Source organism: Colius striatus, chromosome 5 (genome assembly GCF_028858725.1).
Source record: "Colius striatus isolate bColStr4 chromosome 5, bColStr4.1.hap1, whole genome shotgun sequence".
In the NCBI taxonomy this organism is placed as follows: domain Eukaryota; kingdom Metazoa; phylum Chordata; class Aves; order Coliiformes; family Coliidae; genus Colius; species Colius striatus.
Window position 1 is genome coordinate 6,871,645 of NC_084763.1, and position 23,027 is coordinate 6,894,671.

Below are 23,027 nucleotides of genomic sequence, written 5' to 3' on the forward strand. Positions count from 1 at the left end.
TGCATTTGACTTCTGATGAACAGTCACTAAAAGAATCTTTTCTGTGGGTTTTGGTCTTTGCTGAGGATAGGGAGAAAAAAAAAGCTGCTGGAGACTCATTATTTATGCTTAGGTGCTCCCTCCTTTTCCAGTCACTTCCCCATACTAGAATACCTTGGTGATTTTGCAAGAAACTGTTTGCATTCCAATGAATCAGCATCTCAGTAGGGATCTAGTTTACTTTTTATGAAATGCTGGATCATTTGAACCTAGGATCCAAGTTTCTTTAGAACAAGAACTTGGAATGGCATATGAGAAACTTAAAAAAGGTCCATCCTTTCACATCACAGTAGGACTGTAGACTCATAATTTCACCAGGTTTATCTCTGTCAGTGACAGTTACAGAGAATAGTTTCACAGTGGGATAGGCAGCAGCGTCTTCTCATACCCGAAGAGTCACTAGGAAAACAACAAAGATCTGATGCAACAGTGTAAATTTGTATGTTATGGGATGCATTTGATGGTTTGTAGAAGCTGCTGTCTATAATTGCAGCACAAGAGACAGAAAGAAAACCTGAAAACCTATCAGGGGGCTGCTATGAAGAAATACATAAATCATTTGTAAATCCTCTCTTCTTTCTCAAACCATAACCTGCTCTCTCTTAGGTGTCAAGAATGAAGAGGAGTTATGTCAAAGAGTGCCATTCCTAGAAAAGCCTGCAGTTAATAACAGCCCGAGGGTCTGTGCCACCACATCTCTTGCACCACCCTTTGTGTATATTTTCTGTCATCCTCACTGTTGTGATGGAGATTCAGCTTGGGAAGTTCTGCAGTGGCATGTAACAGTATTATCACCCACATTCTGTGAGAGGAAAAGGGAATGTGCCATCATCTGCCTTCCTTTTCTTTTCTTGTTGGATCAAAACCTTACAGATGGTAAGATGGCCTTAGGGGTGGCCTTTTTGCAGAGATCAAATGAGGAATTGTTTGTCAAGTACCTGTACTGGGAAGCAGTTCTCTTCTATGGGGGAGTGTGCAAGGAAAGTCATGGCAATGCGTGTGTGCTGGTTCCTGGTGTTCTCTGGTAGATCACATATAGTGTGGACTTGGAGCAAATTTGATTTTATCAGTCATTAAAACTAAGGAGTTTTGTTACCTAATGCTTCAGTTAAAGATGAAAATACCTACAGGCTGCCTTTCAGATATGTTGTGTGCCATTGTGTTCTCTAGTCTGTCCTGTTTCTCTATAGTCTTTGAGTCTGCTGGGTAACTGTCGATACTGTAAAGTCCTAATCCAACTCAAAGTATGGTTAGTGTCACTCTGCAGAGCCTGCTGAGGGAGAGCCAGCCATCTACCTAAGGCTTTGGGTGAGAAGGGACAAGACTCTAGAAGTTCTTCTGACAATGCAGGATCTGTCTTGGGACTTTATGTGACTGTACTGCAAATACAATACAATGATATTGCATTTAAGACAAGGATATCGATGTTTAACATAGAATAGAATATCAGAAGTGGAAGATGGCAAATCTTTTTCATCATGATACCATGAAAATAAGAGAAACAACCTTGGGGCACCTACATATTGAGGCTACATGGGTATCTGTTCAAAATAAGTTTGGACAACCTGCCTTTAAGGAATGTTGATATCAAGAAAGAGCCAAGCATGTAAAGCACAGATATCAAAAGATATCGACATATCAGAAAGTATCACATTTGCACAAACCGACACCCTGGCTAAGGCTCTCAGCATATAGTAGAAGGGTGTGATCTGGATGCTGTGTGCACAGTGGAGGGGTAAGTTCAGTCTTGATATATTTATAACATAAAAAGAAAGAGTCTAGGTGCTCGAAAGTGGAGGGATTATTAAAATGATACTTAGTCCACCCCCCTTCAGCTGTCACTAAAAATACTGGAAGGAAAAAAAAGTCAAACAACCCCCCTGATATTCTTAGTTTTTAATATAATTTTAACAACGTGAGTAAATTGAAACCTGTAAGCAAAGCAGTTACATGAGGAAGGTCTAATAAAGTTGTTCAAGCTACAACCTACTTCGATTGTTGAATCAAACTGAATAAAGCAGGCTGCTTTGATGGGTTTTTAGCTTCCACGAACATAATTGGCAGTGACATCTTCTTTTGCTTTAACGGCAATGGTCTTCTGTGGCTGGGAGTTTTGTGATCAGCTGAAAGATAAAGAAATGAAATTGGTCCCTACTATGGATAAGAAAATTGCTGAACCAAGTACTACCCTCAGTTCAGCTGGTGCAATTTTAACAGCTTCAGCAGGATCTGATTATTAAAACAATTTCTCCCTGACCTAAGCAAAAGGGCAAGTCAGGATCTGTGGATCAGATTCTCAGAAGTCCCATGACTAATGACTGTTAAGGATCTTAAAGCAGCCCAGCCCAGCAACCCAAACCTCTGTAAAGGCATTTATTTACAGGTTATCCTCAGAGCACAAATGTTAAAAGACTCTGAACTACGTTTCTTCACAAAAGGCACAGTCTGTGGGCCAGGCTTCATCCTCAGACATTGGGGAGAACTGGTGTGCTTACAAAGGGAGCTTCCCCAGGATGACAGCTTTAATGTTCAGACATTAAAAGTTAGAGTTTGGAGGAGGAGAGAAGGGATCATGTACTCAAGGAAGGACAGCACAGCTGCTTTGCAGCTGCTAACATAGCCCCCAGATGCTGTAGGACCTTGTTAATCTCAAATCTTCAGGGAAGTGAGGCTGATAGACCTACTGGTGTGTACCTAAGCCCTGTCCTTCTATCGGCATGCTGGAGATGACTCATAGTACATCAGGAATCTCTGCACAGCTGGGTTTAGAGTGTCCTTCCCCTTTGGCAGCTTCTCCAAACCTCACCATCCACCACCCAGCTGTATGAAACACGAGAACCATCGAGTCCTCCTGCACCCAGCAGCCTCTCAAACCCTCCCCGTGGAGCATGTGTTCTCCATGCTCATGGCACACCTGCTTTTGAGGGTGAGTACCTGCTCTGTTCTCCATCCAGAAGGCAGTGATATGCAGCGATGTCCTTCTCCAGCTGTTGTTTGCTGGTCAGCAGGTTTTCACGATCCCGCTGCTGCTGCTCGGTTTCTATTTTGATTTCTCCCATCTCTGCCTCCAGCTTGGAAATGACAGAGCCTAGGTTCTGCAGTTCGATGTCGTGCCAGTGCTTGGCGTCGTATAAAGAGTTCTCCAGACCCCTCTTCTGTAAGGGCAGGACATTAAAACACTTGGTTTTCCTATGCCTCATTCTGGTCTTTATTGAGGTTTGGCCAATGTCTCCACTGACCATGTTTAAGTGATGTAAGATTTGGAGAATTCTTCTCTTTAGATACTTTGAAAAATGTGTATTATGGTTACAAAGGTTGCACTGCTTTGGTTAAAGGGTGCAGATATTCTGTGCAGTGTAGAGTACTACCCATCCAGCGATCACAGGGAAATTACTATCGAGCATGAAGACACTGAAAAGTGAAATTTGGGGCCCAAATGTCAAATGAGGTACACTTAGTGGACCATGTCAATCAAGAGGAGCCCAGAATTTCTAGCATCTCTGGAAACAATATTCACTGGAAAACAGGATTTATTCTTAAGCCTGCACCCCTCAGAAGGCATGTTGAATTCACCCAGATTACACCCATTGAAACCCCACCATTACTCACCAAGGTTCTCAAAGATTCTGTTTCTGCTTGCAAGCTCTGGATTTTGCAGGCAGTTTCATGGAACTCAGTTCTGAGGCCCTCCACCAGCTCCTCCTCCTGGGTTCGCACAGCAGCTATTGTTTCATCCTGTTGCTGATAAGAGATGGCGACTGTCGTCACAGCCTGCTCAAATTATGGTTTAGTTTCCTTCCAAACCAAACAGCCAGTTAATATGTTCACAGTCTGTAGCAATTCTGACTTTGATTCTTGTGTATTAAATCCCTCAGTTGAACCGTTCTGGATACTTCTTAGGGTCAAAATGATCATATTTTCTATGCATTTACTGTAAAATGGCTTATATAGTTAAGTGTATATGTTTTGGCTATGTCAAGCAAAGCTGTTCAGCTTTCATATTAATATGTTTTAAATGACCTATCAAAGGAAAACATTACTGCAATTCATAATTTTGTAGCTATACCATGCTTTTGTTTAAAAAGTTAAATAATTTTTGTCTTTTAAGTTGTGCTGAGAGTATAGTCTGCATGTTACTACGGTACAAGGACTATAAATGCCTCTTTTTAAAGAGATACATAGAGCAGGGAGGGTGCCTTTGCATCTACATGTGTAGCCTACACCCCTTAACTGGAGCCTGGCATCTCTCATTCACACTTACCCTGCTGGTGGGTACTTAGGGAAAATGGTCTTAGGGAAATGGTCTAGTGGTTGATGGGGCTGAGACAAAGGCTGGACTCAATGATCTTAAAGGTCTCTTCCAGCTGAAATGAGGTGATGATTTTAGAAATCTGTGATATTCTGATTCTTCCTCTCATTAAAAAAAAACAGAACAACATAAACTAGGAAGAACTTAGACTAAGGTGGCCAAGTAGGGATAGATTAGGTATCAAAGACACAATAGTGGGATCCGATGATCAGTCAATGAGCTGGCAGTTTTCCCCCTAAATGGTATCTCTGAGCAGCATAAAGAGCAGATACTGAAGGTATGGAAGAAACAGGAAGAAGGAGGCTGTGAGGGTGTGGTTGCACAGGAGGAGGAGGAAGAAGCAGGACAGGAAAGTGGGGACACCGAAGAATTTAGCACTGTCAGAGTAATGCTCATTTTGCTGAAACCTGGCAGTGGGCCAGGGACACATTTTCTGTTTTCAGCTTGGGAGGCTGCTGAGGATGCTTTGGCTTCTCAGGGCTGCATATGCTTTGTATGGAGGCACTCCCTGGGCTCATGGAGTTTATTACTGTGTCACCAACTTCCTTTGGGCTGTATGAGCTGAAAATCAGGCCCCTGCAGAGTAATCTTATGAAAACTTTGCTTAGTAGCAATCTGCCATGCTCACAAAGTTGATGGAGCCTCTGGGATAAACTCCTCTGTTGGCTTCTGCTACGTTCCCTAGCATCTTTGGTATCACTGTTGTCACAGGAGTTTTCTTCTTTCTTTTGAGACTAAACACCTACTCAGAGCTTGCATATATCTTTGCAAAGATATTTTTCTTGCTTCTTTTCTTGCTCTTTGCCTTCAGTACCCACTGCTCCTCTCTGTACCATGGAATGGGGCAGGGGGCTATAGTTTCTATGTCACAGCTGGCATGGCTGGGCCATGCTCTGCTGTAAAAGGCAACTCTGAATGAGATGGCCACTAACGTACAGGATCATCCACTGAACTTGATGCTTCATCTCTGCAGAAGTACTGACTTCAGCCAGCCACTTTGGAAAATGAGTGCTCCTTTGTGGCAGAGGAAGAGCTACATTGAAAGCCTGTTTCAGACCCAGTGTCAGCCTTTTAAAGGGAATGGCTCTATTATCACTGTTTTTCATTTTAAGTTAATATCCAGTTTTCCCACTGCTGCCAAAGGAAACAATTTGAAGGAGAAACCCACAAGGAGTCTGTAGCTGTGCAGTTAGTGTAGAGAATAGGCTTCACCCTCTTTATTTATAGACCCCTGTAAATTGCTTAGTGGAGGAATGACCCCAGTGAGAAGAGTAATGGCTGTGGCTTATCCTACACAGAAAGTATCAGCTGATTATGTTTGTTTTCATTTGCCAACATTTCAGAGCCTTTAGATGGCTCTTACAGAGACCTTGTGATATCAACAAGGCCCTTTCCACCACTGCTTAACTCTGTGCATCCCAAATCCTTCAAATCCTGTAATGCTGGAGTGGGCTACGGAGTGCTTACCTTGGTACGGAGCAGGGCACCTGTCTCAGCACGGTTCTTTTCAATGTCTCTCTCCCAGTGGATTCTGATCTTTTCCAGTATGTCATCCAGGCCACTTCCCAAGGGAACATCAAGTTCTTCCAGCTGAGATCCAGCAAGCTGTTTGTATAATACTTTCACATCCTTGAACAAAAGTAACAGACATAAAAGAAGGTGAACTGGCCAATTGAATGGTGGCTTCGGAGAGGCACAAGGAAGAGCTCTGCTGGTGCTTTTATGCATGTGCATGTTAGATGAAGAGCACTCTCCTCCGTGACAGCATTCTGTTCCTCCTTTACATGTAAGTGCTCCAAGAGTACATAAGCAGTACAGAATTAGTGTGTCTAGAAATGCATGCTTAAAAAGAGCATATCAGTCATATATTGTGTTCAGGAGCACGAGAATAATTGACATTTGCACAAGTATCTGAACTGCCTGGCACCACAATCTTTTTACATCGATCTGTTTATATGTGCTATTGGCATAAGCAAAACAAAGAAGAAGTGTAAAAGCTTCTGGACAGTGCATTTGTAAGCAATGGACCCTGACAGTGACAATACTGGGGAAAAAAATGGATGGGAATGATGTGAATTATGAACCTGCAAGAATGAAAGCCTCAACTGGAAGTTCACAAAAGCTTCCAAAGGACTCGGCATGGGTTTCCTAGTGAGGGCACTGGAGGAAAGAAAAGCTGGAATTAGTTCAGGGAGATCCTTGGGACTTTATTGTGGTAGAGCTGAGCTTCTGTTTCCTTATGTGGGACTAGTAGTAGCTTCATATTCAAGCCCACAACAGTCAAGATAGTGATTTGGATCTTGAAACTCCTGCTGAAGGGAATAAACCACATTTATGCAATTAGTGCTGGTAAATGTGTCGAGTAAGTGAGAAAGTATTGCAGAACTGGGTAACAATAGGCTTCCCTTCCAGTTGCCTGTCCCTGTCACGTGCTTAAGTGGTGTGTTGCTTGGGAGAGGCTCAGTTTTGGGAATCAAGCAGCTTGCTAAGCCCAGCAGGATATTTTCAGAAGAATCTGGTTAATGCTTAGCATTAGTGTAGCAGGACCAGAGCTTGCTCCTCTCACAGGCCTTTTCTCTTTTCATCTCTGGCCAAGAACCAGTTTTCACTGTTGAAATGTCCACATATGTGACAGTGCAACCCCATGACCATCGTGTGGTGTCTACCAAGAAGTGAAGTGATGACATCTCATCTGTGTCATATTTAGCAGAGGAGAAAGAGTTAAAGGTTAAATTGTAAGTAATGTGATTATGCCTCGGAGATCAGTGCTTTAAGTTAACAGAGAAGAGAGAAACAAGGGCAGGTTTCAGGAGACTCCCCCCACCTGGGCATGGCAGGCAGTGATTTTAGTGCTTGCTTTGCACTAGATATAAGATACCAACCGGATGAAACAGGCACACATTGGCTTTGCAGTGTCCCGAGTCTGGACTTACTTCCTCGTGGTTCCTTGACAGCAAAGTGAGATCTTCTTTCATGCTCACTATCTGACTCTCCAGATCCATTTTTGTTAAATTCGCATCATCAATCACTTTGTACAGGGAATTAATTTCCTCTTCCACTGCTTTTCTGAATGGCTGTTCATTTTCATACCTGCAGAGAAAAAAAGAACCCCCAAACCTTAGCACAGCACAGCTTAGCAAGAAACACCTGCATTTTTTTAAAATGACACCATTCTGCTAATTAGCTCATGTGTCCCAGACACAGAAACACAGGAGATGTACTTTGCTCTCACCGTGCCTCGCTATACTTGAATTGTAACTGCCTGAAGTACCCTGTCATTAACTCAGACTGCAATAAACCAGGCCGAGTTAGCAGCCTGGGCTATGGTGGTTATCAGCCTGATAGGACTCCTGAATAATCAGGGAGAGGCACATCGTCCCTTGCTAGATCTGATATTTATATACAGTATGACTATAGGTGCCTTTCTTTCTGTTTGCTGGGCTGTAGAATGAGAGTATCATATCAGAGTTATGGTTCAAGAAAACATGTGCACATCAAGTGTTACTTTTACTATAGAATATGCTGATGAAGGTCTGATCTGTGTTCCAGGGTCCCAGCCCATCCTTAAGACCAAATCCTAGGAGTATCAAAATAAAGAGGGAATTTGAGGGCTTGGTTTGTCAACTAAAATGGCAATTAAAGTGAATAGCTCATTTGTAAATGAGCTGCAATGGTAGGGCAAATGGTGGCAGGCAGTTGCAGCACTTCTTGCTGTGTCACTCGTTTATACCTTTCCATTTTAGGCTTTCCATTGAAAATTGCAGGGTGGCATGAGGAATCTCCTTGGGTGAGAGGCTTTTGTGTCACTTATTCAACCTGGGGACATGTCACTTATCTAACCTGGGAGGTTAGACAGGGGGATTGGCAGCTTAGGTGGGAGCCAGCTTCATAAACAAGTCCTGCACTGTGCCCTTCGAGAGCCACCTTTGTTGTGGGAGTTCAACAGCTTGGGAAAGTGGCAGCTGATTCCAGTAAGAATTAGGCACTTTTGCTCTGCAGTGGACTGATTTGACATTGGTTTTGTCATACCTTTCAGAAATAAAGGACAAACTTAATCATAGAATCATAGAATGGTAGGGGTTGGAAGGGACCTTTAGAGATCATCTAGTCCAACCCCCCTGCCAAAGCAGGTTCACCTAGATCAGGTTGTATAGGAACATGTCCAGGTGGGTCTTGAAGACCTCCAAGGAAGGAGCCTCCACACCCTCCCTGGGCAGCCTGTGCCAGGGCTCCCTCACCTCAACAGGGAAATAGTTTTTTCTTATATTTAAGTGGAACTTTTTGTGTTCCAGCTTCATCCCATTACCCCTTGGTCTGTTGCCAGCTACTATAGAAAAAAGGGATGTCCCAACCTCCTGACACCCACCATTTAGATATTTGTAAATGTTAATAAGATCCCCCCTCAGTCTCCTCTTCTCCAGACTAAACAGCCCCAGTTCCCGCAGCCTTTCCTCACATGAAAGATGTTCCATTCCCTGATCATCTTGGTAGCCCCGCACTAGACTCTCCAGCACTTCCCTGTCCCTCTTGAGCTGAGGAGCCCAGAACGATTAAGAACATGATTAACATGCTTTTTGATATGATTTTAAAAAATATTACCAGAGATAGACACAGAAGTTTAAGGGATGCTAAAAATCATAAGAAATAAAAAGCACTTATTTTGAAATACAGTTTGTGTATCAGATGTTGTAAAAAGCTCTGTAAACGAGCCCATTATGAGTACAAGCTAGAAGGATCATATCTCCTGAGTAAAATTTGAAGTGTGTCATCCACTCCTGTATGTGAATATTAGGCTTTGCAAATGGAAAGATGTTAAAAAAGTACTTTGCCAGTATCAAATATCTTCTTTTACTATTTCTTTCTCTTGGTAAAGACAAGGAAAAGCAGTGCAGCCCATTCCCAGTTTCTCATCTAACATGTTCCTGTGTGACTTGATCTAGATGAACCTGCTTCTGCAGGGGGGTTGGACTAGATGATCTCTAAAGGTCCCTTCCAACCCCTACCATTCTATGATTCTGTGATTTCTGCACTGGCATTTGTAGTGGTGCAGTTTTGGCTTTTCAGCTGCTGCAGCAGAATGAGTGTTACCTCCAAAATTACTCGTGTGGTATTGAAAATTAGAACAAAAAAATCACATGGAAGTTTGCCCTTATAAAATGTCACCCAAATCTGAATGAATATTGACCTCTCAGTGACAGATCTATGTCTGTTTATCAAAGAACAGAATCACAGAATCTTAAGGGCTGGAAGGGATCTTGAAAGATCATCATTTCCAACCTCCCCTTGCCAGAGCAGGACCAGCTAGAGTAGGTCACACAGCTTAAGTAATTTTGATAGTGCACTTTTTTTTTACAAGAAATCTTCAAAAATCTTCCAAAATAATGTTATCTCCATAATGATTCCACTGTCATGAACCCCCTCTCAAGTCAGCTGGTTGAATATTCAACGTAAAAGAAGGATCCCATCCTATTCACTAAGCATCATTCCCTCTAGAATAAGCATTTCCCAAGGCAAAGTTCCAAAGAAAGTGGCCATCTAGGTGCCACCACAAGACTACCTGTCTTTAAAATCTTCAGCACAGGCTTGGATGTTCTCAGTGTGCAGCATAAGACGAGCATTTTCAAGGACTGCTTCACCCACCTAGAAGAAAGAGACAACAGAGTTGAAGCAAAGAAGAGGTTCAACACATCAGCCATGTACACTCTGTATGTGTCTTAAGCAAATGTACAGCTTTGATTCTGAAAATAGTCCTTTGGCCTAGGGCTGTTCAAGTGACTTATTCCAGGTAATTCAATCAATTGGTTTGTACACATCAGTTCACAGATTCTCAGCACGTGGGCTGTAACTGGTCACCAAACTGTTCATTGCTCCCAAGCATTCATCTTCTGATGGTCAGCTGGTCACAAGAGGCAAATTCAGTACTGTGAGCAAAGTATGTTCCTCATTTAAGTCCCATTTATGTTTTCTAGATACAGTTTAAGTCGCATTTATGCAGTTGCTATTCTACTTCCCATATCAGCAGTCCTCTTCAGGGTCATCTGCAGTGAGCCACGGGGTGCTTGTTGCTTGTGCCACCTGTGAGCCATCCTCAGCTCCCAGAGAGTCATTTTTCCTCTCTGATGAGTTCCTGTGCTAGACAGGAGACCTGAGGAGCAGGCAGTCTTCAAAGATTACTATACCCAATGTAAAATGCTCTGGAATGATTGTGCAAATGAGACTCCTATCATGGCTGTGGCTCTGGGAGGGCATCTCTTTAATGCCCAGGAGGCACTTGAAGGGTAAGAAACCCCAAAAGGCTTGTGACATAGTAGCTTGTTCTGATTCAAGAGAGTTATATAAGATAATAAAAAGGTAATAAAAGACCACTGCCTGCCCTGGAGCCACATGTGCACTGAGCTATGAAGGTGACTGAAGACATACTGAATTTGCTACCAGAATTAAAGTGATCATCTCTGCAAATGACTTTCTAGGGGCTCCAGCCATCCCATGGTCCTTGCCATGGCTCTGGAGGAGCTCAACTGAACATCTCTTTGGTCTTCTTTAGGAAATGCCTGTGGAGATTTGCAGTTGAAACAAAACCATCACACAAATGACAGCGGCTTTTTAAGGTGGCCAGAAGAATTCTTGAAGTAGAAATCTTTCTTTGTATAATTAAGTCTGCAACTAAATGAGATTGCAAATGCCCTGAAGCACTCTGCTCCCCTGAGGTGAAACAGGCTATGCAATGTGGAGACATCGAGGGTTCATCTAGAGAAGTTATTATTTCTTCCTCCCTGCCTTTTTGCAACCCCACTTTACCAGCACTGGCCTAACTCCTCACCCCCTGGGTCATCCCTTCTGCAGCATTTCAGAGTGGCTGGGAGAGATGGGGCTTTGGGGACATGCTGCTCTGCCGTCCTTGGGTCCTTTTGTACTAGGAGATCTGAGTTTCTCCTGAAAGACGGAGAAAGGACATTTAGTTTTTACATGCCAGCAGCATAGAGGTGGATGTAGTCCTTTGACCCAGGCTCTGAATTTTTAGTTGTGTTTTCTTTCTTCTTTTTTCTTACAGAAGTTACTTTGTCTTCCTGCCAACTCATACATGTGTGGATCTCTACAGAAGCCTTTATGGGGATTTTTTTTCCTGACTCGAATCAGGGAGCAGAAATGCTGCCCTGTGATTTGCACTGCCCTGTCAAAACAAACCCATTTGCCTCCGGCAGTGGGCCCCTGCAGTTGCAATATCTGACCTCAAGTCTGATGAAAATGAATGTCTTTGGGGGAACTGGGATCACGGCAGGAACAAATGTAACATCAAATCCTGTGAGCTGCTCAGAGGTATGTAAATGGCTACATTTACAGGCTGAACCCTGTGTAAAATGGCTTTTGTGAGATGCATCGAAAGCAGAAGCAGGGAGAGTAGCTGGTGATTCTCCACTGCCCAGATTTCTGCCTCTATGCAGAGGGAAACTGGTTTTTTAAAGTGCTTTTCAGTGGTAATCTCGTGGCTTTAGTGAAACATTCAAAGTGGCTTCTTACCTGCCCCACAGGTGGATGTCTGTACCAGAGCCCTGGTATCGTACTCCTGAGGACTCAGTTAATACCCGACTCCCCTTTTTGTAGGCTGGCAGCCAGTGCCAAATGTGCAGCAAAAGAAGTCCAGGGCTGCACACAAAACTGAACTGTGCTGTGTAAGGAAAAATGGTATAACGAAGTCTAATGTCTGAAAGGCTTCAGGGATGAGTGGCTGTAGTGGGAGCCAGCCAGCACTGGCCTTTCAGCCCTCCTGGAAGCGAGCTGTGTGCGCTTTAAATCCAACAGTGAACCTGGGGGATAAATAATGACACGGTAGATTCTACGTAGAAGCCACCTTTCCTGAAAAACTCTGCCTGATTTGTATGAGCTGTAAAAGCCCTTTTCTAGGCTTGAGAAGAGACCTAAGACTTCCCTCTAGTGGCTCTTTTATTTGATTTAATTCTCCTGATAATCGACAGCTGGATGCAAACACCCAGCGTTAGTGAGAGGGATTTGTAGCCACTTTGCTGACACTTGTACTCAAAGGGCATGATGCAGCAGTTTAGGAACCTCCCTTCTTTGCATCTGTTGGAAATGAGGGGACTCACAATGCTGCAAGCACTTGGTCGTTGCCTCCTCTCCTTGTCCTCTGCTGTCCTGCCTCACAGGGCTTCTGGGAGGCTTCCTTCACTCCTGCTCATGTGGCATTTAAATGGCCCAGGTGGGAAGTGTTATCAAAATGCAAATATTATGACTAATAACAGCTCCTTTAAGTCATGTATTGTCTTTCAACACTCTCATCTGTGATGCACATACACCTTTTAAACGTGATATTTTTCCAGCCCTTGAATTAACACTGAATATTTGTGGTATAAAACATCTTAACTAGAAAGCAGGGACAGTGTTCTGTGATTTCACTGGGCTTTTATGCACATGAAGACACAACTTAGCACAAAAGAACTCTTATCAAAGTCTGCATCAACTTACTGGCACATTTACTGGTGACAAGGAGAACCAGCTGCTTCAAGGGAGTTTGCAGACTCCAGCCTTGATAAAGGTTGATGTGGAACAGACACTGAGGGGGAGGACAAATCCTTAATGACTGGCAACTTTGATTGCTAACAGAGATCTGACCAAGTTCGGAATTGCAAGAATCACTTTCAAATCCTGAGCTAATCTTTATGGATAGCTTTGTATACATCTGCTCTTCTGATAAATGCCTGTTGGCTTTCTGAATGCTGCCTCAGGTGTGGCCTGTGATAATGAATCTCATGGTTTAATTATTCATGTACTGGAAAATTCTCTGGCTTGTAAGTTCAGTTGAAGCAAATGATGCCTCCGTGGAGAAAGATGTGGCTTTAGTCTTTCCTTCTGTGCACAGAAAGGGTTGGTATCAGTCCATGGCCTCCCACACGGTGTACTTCACAGCAAAACCAGGCTGTGAAAAACCATGCAGCCCAGTGCCTGTTTGCCCATCAAGCACCAAACTCCTAATGCTTTTGGTCATGCTTTTTGTGTTGAACCCCTTCTCAGAGCCTGAAGGGAGAAAACCCAAGGGCGATACAAGGGGCATTTGGAGAGAGGCTGGGAAGATTGATGGGTCCTTTGCTCATCCCTGCCACATCCAGGAAAACACAACTTCCTTTATATAACCAGTATTTTATAAGCAAACAGGAGTGCATCAAAGGATGCCAGGTTCTCAAAGCAGGAGATGATATCTCCTGATGAAACAATCTGCAAAAACTGTGGAGAAACCTAGGCACAAGGAGAAAACCTCACCCCTCACTTCACAAGCAGTCTGAGGTTATGTTGCCAGAGGAGGCTGAGAGGACGTAATCACAAGTAATTTCTTGCCATCCCCTGTGTGATGGTCACCAAAGCTCTGTGCTATTTTGTGGGTGTCTGTTGTGCCCTGAGGTCAGCAGCAGCACGCTGTTTCACCCATTTCCAGACACTGATCACACACTGTGTTGTGCCAGAGTGTGTTACAGGTAACACTCTGCGGCTCTCCTTGCCCTGCAGCAAATAACTTAGTGGGTGCAAGTCCAAGTGCAGCGATTCCTTGGGCTGACAGCCCTGTATGTTCTCCAGGTCTAGTATTAACCCTGAGTAAACTACAGAACAACACTAGTGATCTTTCAGATGCTCCCAACCATGCACAGCAGTAATAAAATCGGTCCAGGACGTTGATTCCTTCTTCTGCTTTTATGTTTACTCCTGTGATCTGAACGTGCCATCTCATAGGCAAAATAAATCTCTGTGTGTCCCCCGCAGCCGTGAGGGAAGTTCCCAGAGGCTGAGCTGCCCTCTCCTCTCTGTAAACTCACTGAGATGATGTCAAGTGTCCTCTTTTTGCAGGTGTTGCCCCTCTCCTTGGGAAGGAATTACCACTGCAAACAACCTCCTACTCTGCAGAAGACATACATTTGATTAGAGAGAGAATTTTCCACAAGAAGACCCGGTTGGAGTCTGGAGAAAAGGTAAAGTGAGATGCAAAGATCCTCCAACTTTGCGCCTGTCCCATTTAGTGTGTATCCACCTGCTCTGCTCAAGACCAGCTCCCAGACAGATAATTAATGCTGTGAGCTGGGGAGTGGATTTCCATCACTCAGCTCCTGTCAGGGATCCCCTGCTGCAGTAATAGCTCTGACAATTGCAAGGATACACGAGTGGGTTTTCCCCTGCGGGACTCTCCGCTTCCACCCTCCGAGTCATTTGTTGCCGCATTCCCCCCGACTCCAAGCTCCGTGTTTGGGAGAAATGCTGGCACCCAGTCATCATTGCTGGGAGGAAAGCTACTTGAAATGTGGGATGCCAGAGCACACCTTGGGAAGGGTAGGAGGGATATGGGACCTCAGGTCCACGGGGGTCTCTACTACCCCACTGCGGAGATGGGCCCATCGCACTTCTGGTTTTGGGACCAGGAGAGTCACATGAGGCTGTATCCTTCTCAGTAGCAGGGCATAAGGAAGGAGCTTCTGTTTAGACCCCACCCACTCCCCAGTTGGGTATTTTTCTTTGCCTCTTCTTGTTCAAAACCCTTTTGGGTTAAACCAGGTGGCTGCTCAAGTGTCTTTCTAACCTCAAACGTTCACAGCTGCTTCAAGCAAAGGGCACTGAGGGGTTTCTGGCCACCAGGCACCCTCCTGGCTGAAGCAAAATGAATCCTCAGATTTTGCATGAGGCTGAAAAGAGTGTTTATCACACTAAAAGTAGCCATCTGCAAAAAGTAAAACCTAAATGTATTTACAAACACTGCATCTCCTAGGCATCTCTCATTTCTCTTACACCTTGCTCCTGGACACCCTTTGCTTTCCCTACTGGGACAGGAGGGTACTGATGTTGTGTGGTTACAGCTGTTTCTGCAGCAACTGATTTTGAGCTTGTGTTAATAAATGTGACAGTTTTGGTGTTGACGCTGGCATACTTTTACCAATTAGCCCCAGGATGAGTGAGTTAATCAGTGTTTGGGCTGAACGAGGTCCTTCTTTCACTTTTGGCTAGGTGCTTAATATGAAAAAAGCAAAGAAACCTTTAGTCGGTCTCATTGGTCAGAATTTTAGCTCAGATTTTATCTGAGAAAGTCAAAAGCTACAAAGTGATGCCTCTTTTAGTGATTTAATTGAAGTAATTGGAAAACTTTATGTATTCTCTAACGTGTTTTAATTGTTAAATAGATGTGGATGGTGCTAGTCTTGTTTCCTGTAAGACTTGCAAATGCTATTACTACATAGCTTTTACATTTCTGATTTTATGGAGGAAGAGACTAATATTAAAGCTATATTTCATTAAGAGCTGCTCTTGTTTACTCATAAGGAAGGGAGATAGAGGCAAAGTGGGATGACGATATAAGGAAAGACTAAAAGGAAAGCAATTTGGATGAGGAATTGTTACATGAGTAGATTCACCTGCACTACAGTGTTGGGCTTTCCTAGAAAGAAAACGCAAACAGTCCTTCCTAAAGGATCTATGGTCCTGCTATTTTAGTCTTAGCCATAAGCCCCGGGAGGTTTTCCAGGTGAGGTTTCCAACTGTGAAACGGGACAGTTGTCTGGAAAATTACTCCCACATGCCAGTGAAGTCCCCGTCACCCTCAGCGAGATGGCAGCTTAGAGGGGACGGCTTGTCGTAAGCACCTCAGATCTCAGAAGGCAGAGCCCTGTGTTCCCTGCAAGCAGGACATCAGCCTGCAAAGTCTTACTGGTCAGTAAAAGGAACTGTTTCTTGTTCGTGAGGTCCAACTCAAACACCATTTTGCACCCCCACAACAAACACTTTCCTGGAGAAGCCACCGCCTGTGCCGTACGGAGGAGGTGGGAGCAACTACAGCCAAGGAGGAAAAACCCCAGCCATTTAAATCAGCCGAGGCTCTCGCACCTTGGGGGGCATCTCAGTGGCCCCCCAGCTCCGTGCACAGGATGCCTGAGGCAATTCTCCTGCTTAACAGGCATTTTCCACAACACACCGTGAAATGCTAACGCTAATTATCACAAAGATAGATTTAAAGCCTTCCGTCTAGGGCACCGCGCCTTGAGATGAGGCGGCACCCAGCATCAGCATCGACCCTCCCCGCTCCGGGCTCCGGCGCTCACCTGATGGTAAATGGCCTCCCAGTTCTCCCGCAGTGCTCCCCAGCTGCCCACGCTGGCCGCTTTCTTGTCCAGGTAGACTCTGATGTGCTCCTCCAGCTCCTGGTTGACCTGCTCAAGAGCTCGCACCTTCTCGATGTACTCCACCAAGCAGCCGTTCAGGCTCTCGTAGGAGAGCCCCCTGCCCTTCTCCAGCCCTGAGGCCAGGGGCACGGCGGCCGAGGAGCTGCGCAGACCCTGGAGGAAGACGCTGCTGATGCCCAGGGCTCTGCGGGACACGCGGGTGCCCAGGCTGCTCACGCCGCCGGTGGGGACGGTGCCCACGTAGACGCCGGGGGGTCTGGCCAGGCTCCCTCCGCCGCCGACGCTCACCCGGCGGCCGGGGGGCCCCGAGCTCTCGGCCGCGGAGGAAGAGGGCTGTTGGCCCAAGAAGGACGAGCGGCGCCTCGGCAAGGGCATGGCTGCGGCTCCGGCCTGCCCAGCGCCGCCGCTCAGCCCCGCTCTGGCGGGAGGGATGTGCCGAGCCCAGCACCTCGCCGGGGGCTCCGCGGCGCTTCGGCTTTGTGCGACGGCTTTCTGGAAGGGGGGCTTTGTGCTGCCCTGGAGCGCCCGTCACATTGTCCGGGCGGCCGCTGGGTCAGCAATCCCATTTCAGGGGAAATCTCCCTGCTGCTGCTGCTGCAAATGTGGCAGATGAAAAGCACAATGGTGTTTACAGGCACAGCGGGATGGGGATTCAGTACAGCCTGCGTGTTGAAATACCAGCGGTGTTTGCTACGCTGACACCCAGATCGTCTCCTACCCTTATACCACAGGTGCCCAGACATACGTTACACGCGCATCGGCCACTCGCACCCACGCTCGCTCCAGACAGTCTCCTGCAGCAAGACACTAGCTAAAGTTAGCAAAACCCAAACTTTGGAGGAGCCAGCAGGCTGAGCCGAGCCAGCCTTTCACTGCTGCAGCTTCTGGGTTTCTCTGTGCTTTGGCTTTGCCACCTGACCGAGGGACGTTGCCCCAGACCACGCAGAGTTCAACCAGGGACAAGCACCCCCATGTGTGCCCCTGCTCAGTCGGTTTAACATCACATTCTCGACTTGGTCTGTTCACCAAGGGACCCGTTTCACTCTGCATAATGTGGCAACAGAGTGAGGCTACAGTGAAACACAGAAAAGAGTGAAACAGTCCCTGAGACTTATTGCAAGGGAAAGACGAGTTTTCCCCTGCTCCTCTTTTTATGCCACTGATTTTTAGCCAGCAGTAACCAGGTGGGCAGTTTACAGGTGGGCTGTATGGATGGTACAGTGGGATGTGTCACAATATCAGGTACAGCTTTCTGTACTTACAGACGGGGGCTGCCTCACAGCCAGGCTGCCAGACTGGTCCCAGCTCGGATTACGGCGTGCGCGGCTTTGCAGGCACGTCTGCAATGTGCTGATGTGGGGCATTGCCCGAGCGCGGGCTGGGTGTGTGCGGGGCCGGCGCTGAGGCTTTGGCGAGGTGGAACACAGTCCGAAATCCCCGTCTCCCGTGGGTGCCTAATCCCGGCTCACGGGGCTCGCGGCTGCAGCGTGGCTTGGCTTTTAACCCCGAGAGCCGCGGAACTGCCCGCGCTCAGCTCGCCGTTCCCCGGCAGCACAGCACCTCACACTTCAGCAGATATTTTTTAGCTACTTTCTAAGCATTCTGCACTAAGCTTACCAAGCAAACTAGGCTGGCTGAACAAGAAGAATCCTCCAGTATATCTTATACATTTTCAGTGTATTTGCTCCATGTCAAATAAAACAGTAAATGTGCCTTACAAAACCAACACAGCTACTGCAAACAAAGGTAAACGTGAAGCCTTTTCCTGCAAGAAGTTCACTTAGAAGTTCACTCTTTCCACCTTCATGATGAAACAGAAGACAAAGGTCCCCATGGGATTGCTTTCGCTCTTGCCAAGACCCCCAGGAAGTTTTAACTCTCGAATCCATCAGTGATTTCCTGGAGGCCATTTAGTATTTGATCACGAGGACCACAGATATCATATTGCATAGAGTTTATCCGATGGTGAAAGGATATATTCCCAAAGTGCCCATCCATGTCCATGCACAGTCACCTACAGAATCACAGAAGTGTTTCAGCTGGAAGAGACCTTTAAGATCATCGAGTCCAGCCTTTGTCCCAGCCCTACCAATCACCTCTTCCTGCCTGCCCCGGTCAGCTCGTAGCAAAGCAGTGCATCGCTCTGTGATTCTGAGCAGAAAATCAAGGATCTAAAAGAGCCTCTATAAGGTCACTTTCCTCCGATTTTTAGGAAGCCTGTATCCCATATTCAGATTTGTGCCTCAGCACAGTAGAGGTACACATGTGGGCTGGGGAGAAAGGAGGGACAACACCACGTCTGTGGCTCCCCCATTCTAGGGGGAGTCACGTCTTGGTCTGATTCCAGCCATGGGATAGTAAAGTTGTCAGGTCGCTCTGAATAACTGCAGCCACTGGCAGGTGAGAACAGCTGGGCCACGTGTGCCACTGCTGCTCTAATCCCTTTTTCTGGTACCAGCCACAGCTCACCTTGAATGAGGCATATGGTGAATGATGACACACTCACCCTGTCCTGCTCAGACTTCCCTTTCATGCAACCAAGTGATCAAACCAGAGCAGGTGGCTGGAGCAGGCACAGACTCCTGGCTGCATCCCAGCCTGCTCCTGATGAAGCGAGGAGTGGAGGCAGAGAATTACACAGAAGCACTGACAGCCAGAGCTGGGGAGAGGATGGCCAAGACCTCAAAGGCCAGAGGCCACTTCACTCATCAAACCATACAAAAAAGGCAATTTGAAACCGAATATTTGTCTCACAGTAACAATTCTGGGTGACTCAAAGAGACAGCATTGATTTAGGCAAAGCCATTCCATGTCAGCCTTTCCTTGTAACAACCTATGTTCAATCCATCATTTAAGCTTTGTTCACCCCTGCCATTCCCTTCACACTACTACAGTCTGCAACTGAGCGCTTCACTGGGCAGCACCCAAATGCCATTTTGCTCTGAAACACTGTGTTTTTGCTCCTGAGGGGAAAAGGGGATTCTCAGAGAGGAGAGTGGGACATGAGGAAACTTGATTCAGTGGCACCAGCAATCTAAGCACACAAGATAAATAAAACAGCGTGGAAGTGGAAACATGGTCAAAGCCACAGAACTCAATTGGTGGGAGTCCCTAGTCACCAGAGTTTGAGATGGCTAATAAATTCAAAGGTTTCTGTTCCATTCTACTTACCTTCCTTTGAGGCTGTTTGCCCTGGGGGAAATAATCCAGAGCAGCAGAGTCTCCAATGTGTAGTGTGTTTAGGACAACGCAGGAAGAAAGTCATTCTTGTCCTTGCTCATGAAAGAGTTTTGGAACTCAAGCTAGAACTTGTTTCTCCTGCTTAAGTCTGATTTCCATTCTAGCTTGGCAGGCTAAAGGAAAGAAGTGACCCAAGTCATTTTATAGTAAGAGAGAGAATGGTTGAGTGATGTCAGGCTGAATGATGTCACGTAGCATGCAGGATGTTGCACCCAGCACACGCTGACAGAACAAAATGCAGCCTTACCCAATATTCCTCCAGAGCCAGTACATTTAGCAGCAGTTGTAAACAGCAGTGAAGAAAACAGTCCACCTGAGAGGTGCTTTGCTTAGAAATACCTTTATTTTATAAAGCCACAGTTTGTTCTGTAAAGTTTTACCACACTTATAAAAAAGGGGCTGACAATTCTGAGAGAGAAAAGGAAAAGCTGAAAACATTTCTTGTAATTCAGGGTTACACAAAGGTTATATTTATAATATATATATATTTATTTATAATCTGGAGACAGTAGAGATGAAACTGCAATAGGTGGGCAGCCAGGGGGTCATATTTCAGAGACTTGCTCGTGTCCTACAAACAGCGTTTCTTGACAGAAGGGGTTGACGAGGACCATGCCGCTGTCCCGGTAGTCGCCGTTGGCGGGGGAGCGCGGCTCAGAGAGGTGATCCTAGGAGAAAGATAGAGAAGCAGGGTGAGCACCTGGCACCCCTCACCCTCCATGAGCACACAGGGCACTTGGCTGCCCCATGTGATTGCATGCCAGGAAGGGACCATTATTTTGGTTCTCAATCCTCCCCAAGTGCCTGAATTTCGCAGGCTCTGTCTCCTGGGAGCTGAGTTTGCTGAGCCAGTTTTGCCCTTCTTCAGGCAGTCAGAGCTGTGAGGGAAGAGCTTTTATGACAGTCAAAGTTAGGCTGAGTCTTTCTCAACATGGGGAGCCAGAAGTCAGCTGCACCAAACTTCAGGTCCCTTTGCAGAACTTCAACTTTCACTTTTTTTCCCCCTTCACTTTCACGTTTCCTGTCAGCGGGACTTGACTCTTCAAAGATGCGTTTCCAGCTTCTTTTGAAGGTCAGAAACCCACATATATGGCTCCCCAGTTCAGGCACACTCTGATCTGTTTTAAATGACTCAGATGACAGTTTTTGGAGACCATCTTGTCTGTGAATAGGCCTATCCTGCAGTTCTTGCTAAGTCTAGACCAGGTCCTGCCTTTGCTTGAGCAACACGATTGCCAGCAGAGTGAGGCTGATGAAGCAGCCATTTGTCTGATCTCAGAGGTTCCTTTCTAAACACCTTTTAAATGTAATGAGTTAGTCAGCTAGCTCATCTGAAAATCACTTTAGCATAAACCCAAACTCTCCACTGTTTTTAAATACCTTTGAACTAAGCTAAATTACTCTCCCCTGTCTCAGGGAATACATTTCTACCCACAGGACCACCTGCCCACATATGAATAACGCCAGTGAACCAGTCAGATCCATCCAGTAAAGGCTGGTCAGTATACATCACCACTACACACACTCATGTTGATGTTTGATTGCCTGCATACAGGGAACACTCACGCCCTGAATTGGCTCTTGAGAAGCTACAGGCAGCTCCTGAGACATGAATGCACAAACCTTCTTTGCTTTATTAACTCCCACTGTTGTGTGGGAAACACACAACAGACAGATTAGGACAGACTGTGGGTTACAAGTCAGCCCAAGGAGCTCTCCTCAACAGTCATGTCATGGCTAGATGTTGGCCATAGGCTCAAAAGGAAGAGAAACCTTGGAACAAGTTAATCTAGAGACGGTTAACTCCTGTGACCACACATAGTGGGTCTGGGATGGTAGTGATTTTCCACAGCAGCTCTTGCAGGCAACACAGCAACATGGAACATATCTGTAAATGGCTGGCAACTGGGTTTTGGTGACAGACTTATCCCATGTGTAGGGATGAGACCTCCTAAAAGCTGTTTCCCTGAATGTGCATAAGGATTTCAAGGCATTACTGCTACGACTTCCTCTCCCCTTCTCCCAGCACAGCTTCAGTTACAGTTTCCAGACACTAATTCTGCAAGTGAGGTACCTCTGAAGTCTCCAGGGACTGGATCTCTCTCGGTAACTCCACAGCATGCCTGTTGAAGTAGTCCATGGTAATAGCATTATTCCAGTAGCTCAGGTTGTTTTCTGGGTTAGATGTCTTTTTCTTCCTCCTCATGCAGCAGACTGTCAGCAGGACTGCTGTTAATAGAAACACATCAACGTTTTGGTTATTTCCTTTCAATAGGGGTTCATCACAACCATGGATTTGGTGTTTAGGTTACTTAAGGAGAGGGCTGGTGACCTTCATTCATAGGATTCACTGTCAGTCAGATCTAGCCCTCTCCTAAAGAACCCCACATAGTGAAGTCAGAATCTGGGCCAAGCAATGAGGCTTTGGGCTTGGCAGAATATGCAGTTGTTACTTGCTTTTTTGACATGAGTTTATAATCTCCAATATGTGGCTGTGAAAAGCTTTGGTGTTGTAACTTATGGCACTTTAATACCTAAGCAGGGATTTATAGACCCTCCAGGCCAGAGGGCACTCCCCAGGGACTGCAAAGGATGCTTCTGTGCAGACCTTTTCTGCTTCTCACATGTTCAGACACTGCAGTCATGAGCAAACGGGCAACGAGAGACACTTGTCCTGGGCTCAAATACCAAATTCATCAATGCATGTAGCTGCACATCTTCAATACCAAAAGCTTGTGTCCTGAAGTGCCAGTGACCCCTGCCATTTCACATTCATAACTTGGATTTTGGGTGCTCTGTGACTGTGCTTCAAACCATCTGGGACCAGCAAGGGGAACACATGGGCTCCTGGGTGGGGTGAGATGGTGATGAGGTGGTGTGGAGATCCCCTCCGGCACCTGCCTCACATAGCTCACGCTTCCAGGGCAGCACTAACCCTCAGCTGGGGCTTTCCTGCCTGTCTCCATCAGCTCTGTCAGGATGTGGGATCTCCAAAGCTGGTCAGGTGTCATGTTTTGGCATGGCTTTTGGTTTAATCATGTCTGTTGCAGCTCAGATGGGTAACCTGACAATTTTATGAGAGCCAGGCAAATCCACTGCCACCAACTTGCTGCTCCCACTGGTCCTTCCTCAGGCAGAGGCTGAGGCACGTGTGAGGGTTTATTCAGAGGAGTAATAAAAAAGCTCTGTGTGCTTGTACCTGTGGAATTAATTGACCAGCTGTGCTTGTAATCTGCCTGATTTACACAGACAGGCAGGTACCTGGATGTGTG

At 45.9% G+C, this 23,027-nt stretch overlaps 2 protein-coding genes across 4 annotated transcripts in view; both read right to left on the reverse strand.

Annotated features, from left to right (window-relative positions):
• Positions 1 to 2,097: 2,097 nt before the first annotated feature.
• On the reverse strand, positions 2,098 to 16,890 carry BFSP2 (beaded filament structural protein 2). Its single transcript, XM_061997298.1, has 7 exons — positions 16,435 to 16,890; positions 9,906 to 9,988; positions 7,282 to 7,438; positions 5,816 to 5,977; positions 3,649 to 3,780; positions 2,974 to 3,194; positions 2,098 to 2,162 (listed from the first exon to the last, which is right to left on the reverse strand). The coding sequence occupies exons 1-7, from the start codon at positions 16,888 to 16,890 to the stop codon at positions 2,159 to 2,161; spliced, it is 1,215 nt and encodes a 404-aa protein (XP_061853282.1). The 3' UTR covers positions 2,098 to 2,158.
• A 3,194-nt stretch (positions 16,891 to 20,084) lies between these two features.
• The window catches only part of TMEM108 (transmembrane protein 108), a 163,184-nt gene continuing 160,241 nt past the window's right edge, over positions 20,085 to 23,027 (reverse strand). For all 3 annotated transcript variants that reach the window (XM_061996953.1, XM_061996954.1, XM_061996955.1), the window contains 2 exons: positions 21,830 to 21,984; positions 20,085 to 20,423 (listed from right to left, as the gene is read on the reverse strand). In XM_061996953.1, the coding sequence (XP_061852937.1) occupies positions 20,301 to 20,423; positions 21,830 to 21,984 (278 nt within the window). In that variant the 3' untranslated portion in view covers positions 20,085 to 20,300. The remainder of the gene's footprint in view (positions 20,424 to 21,829; positions 21,985 to 23,027) is intronic.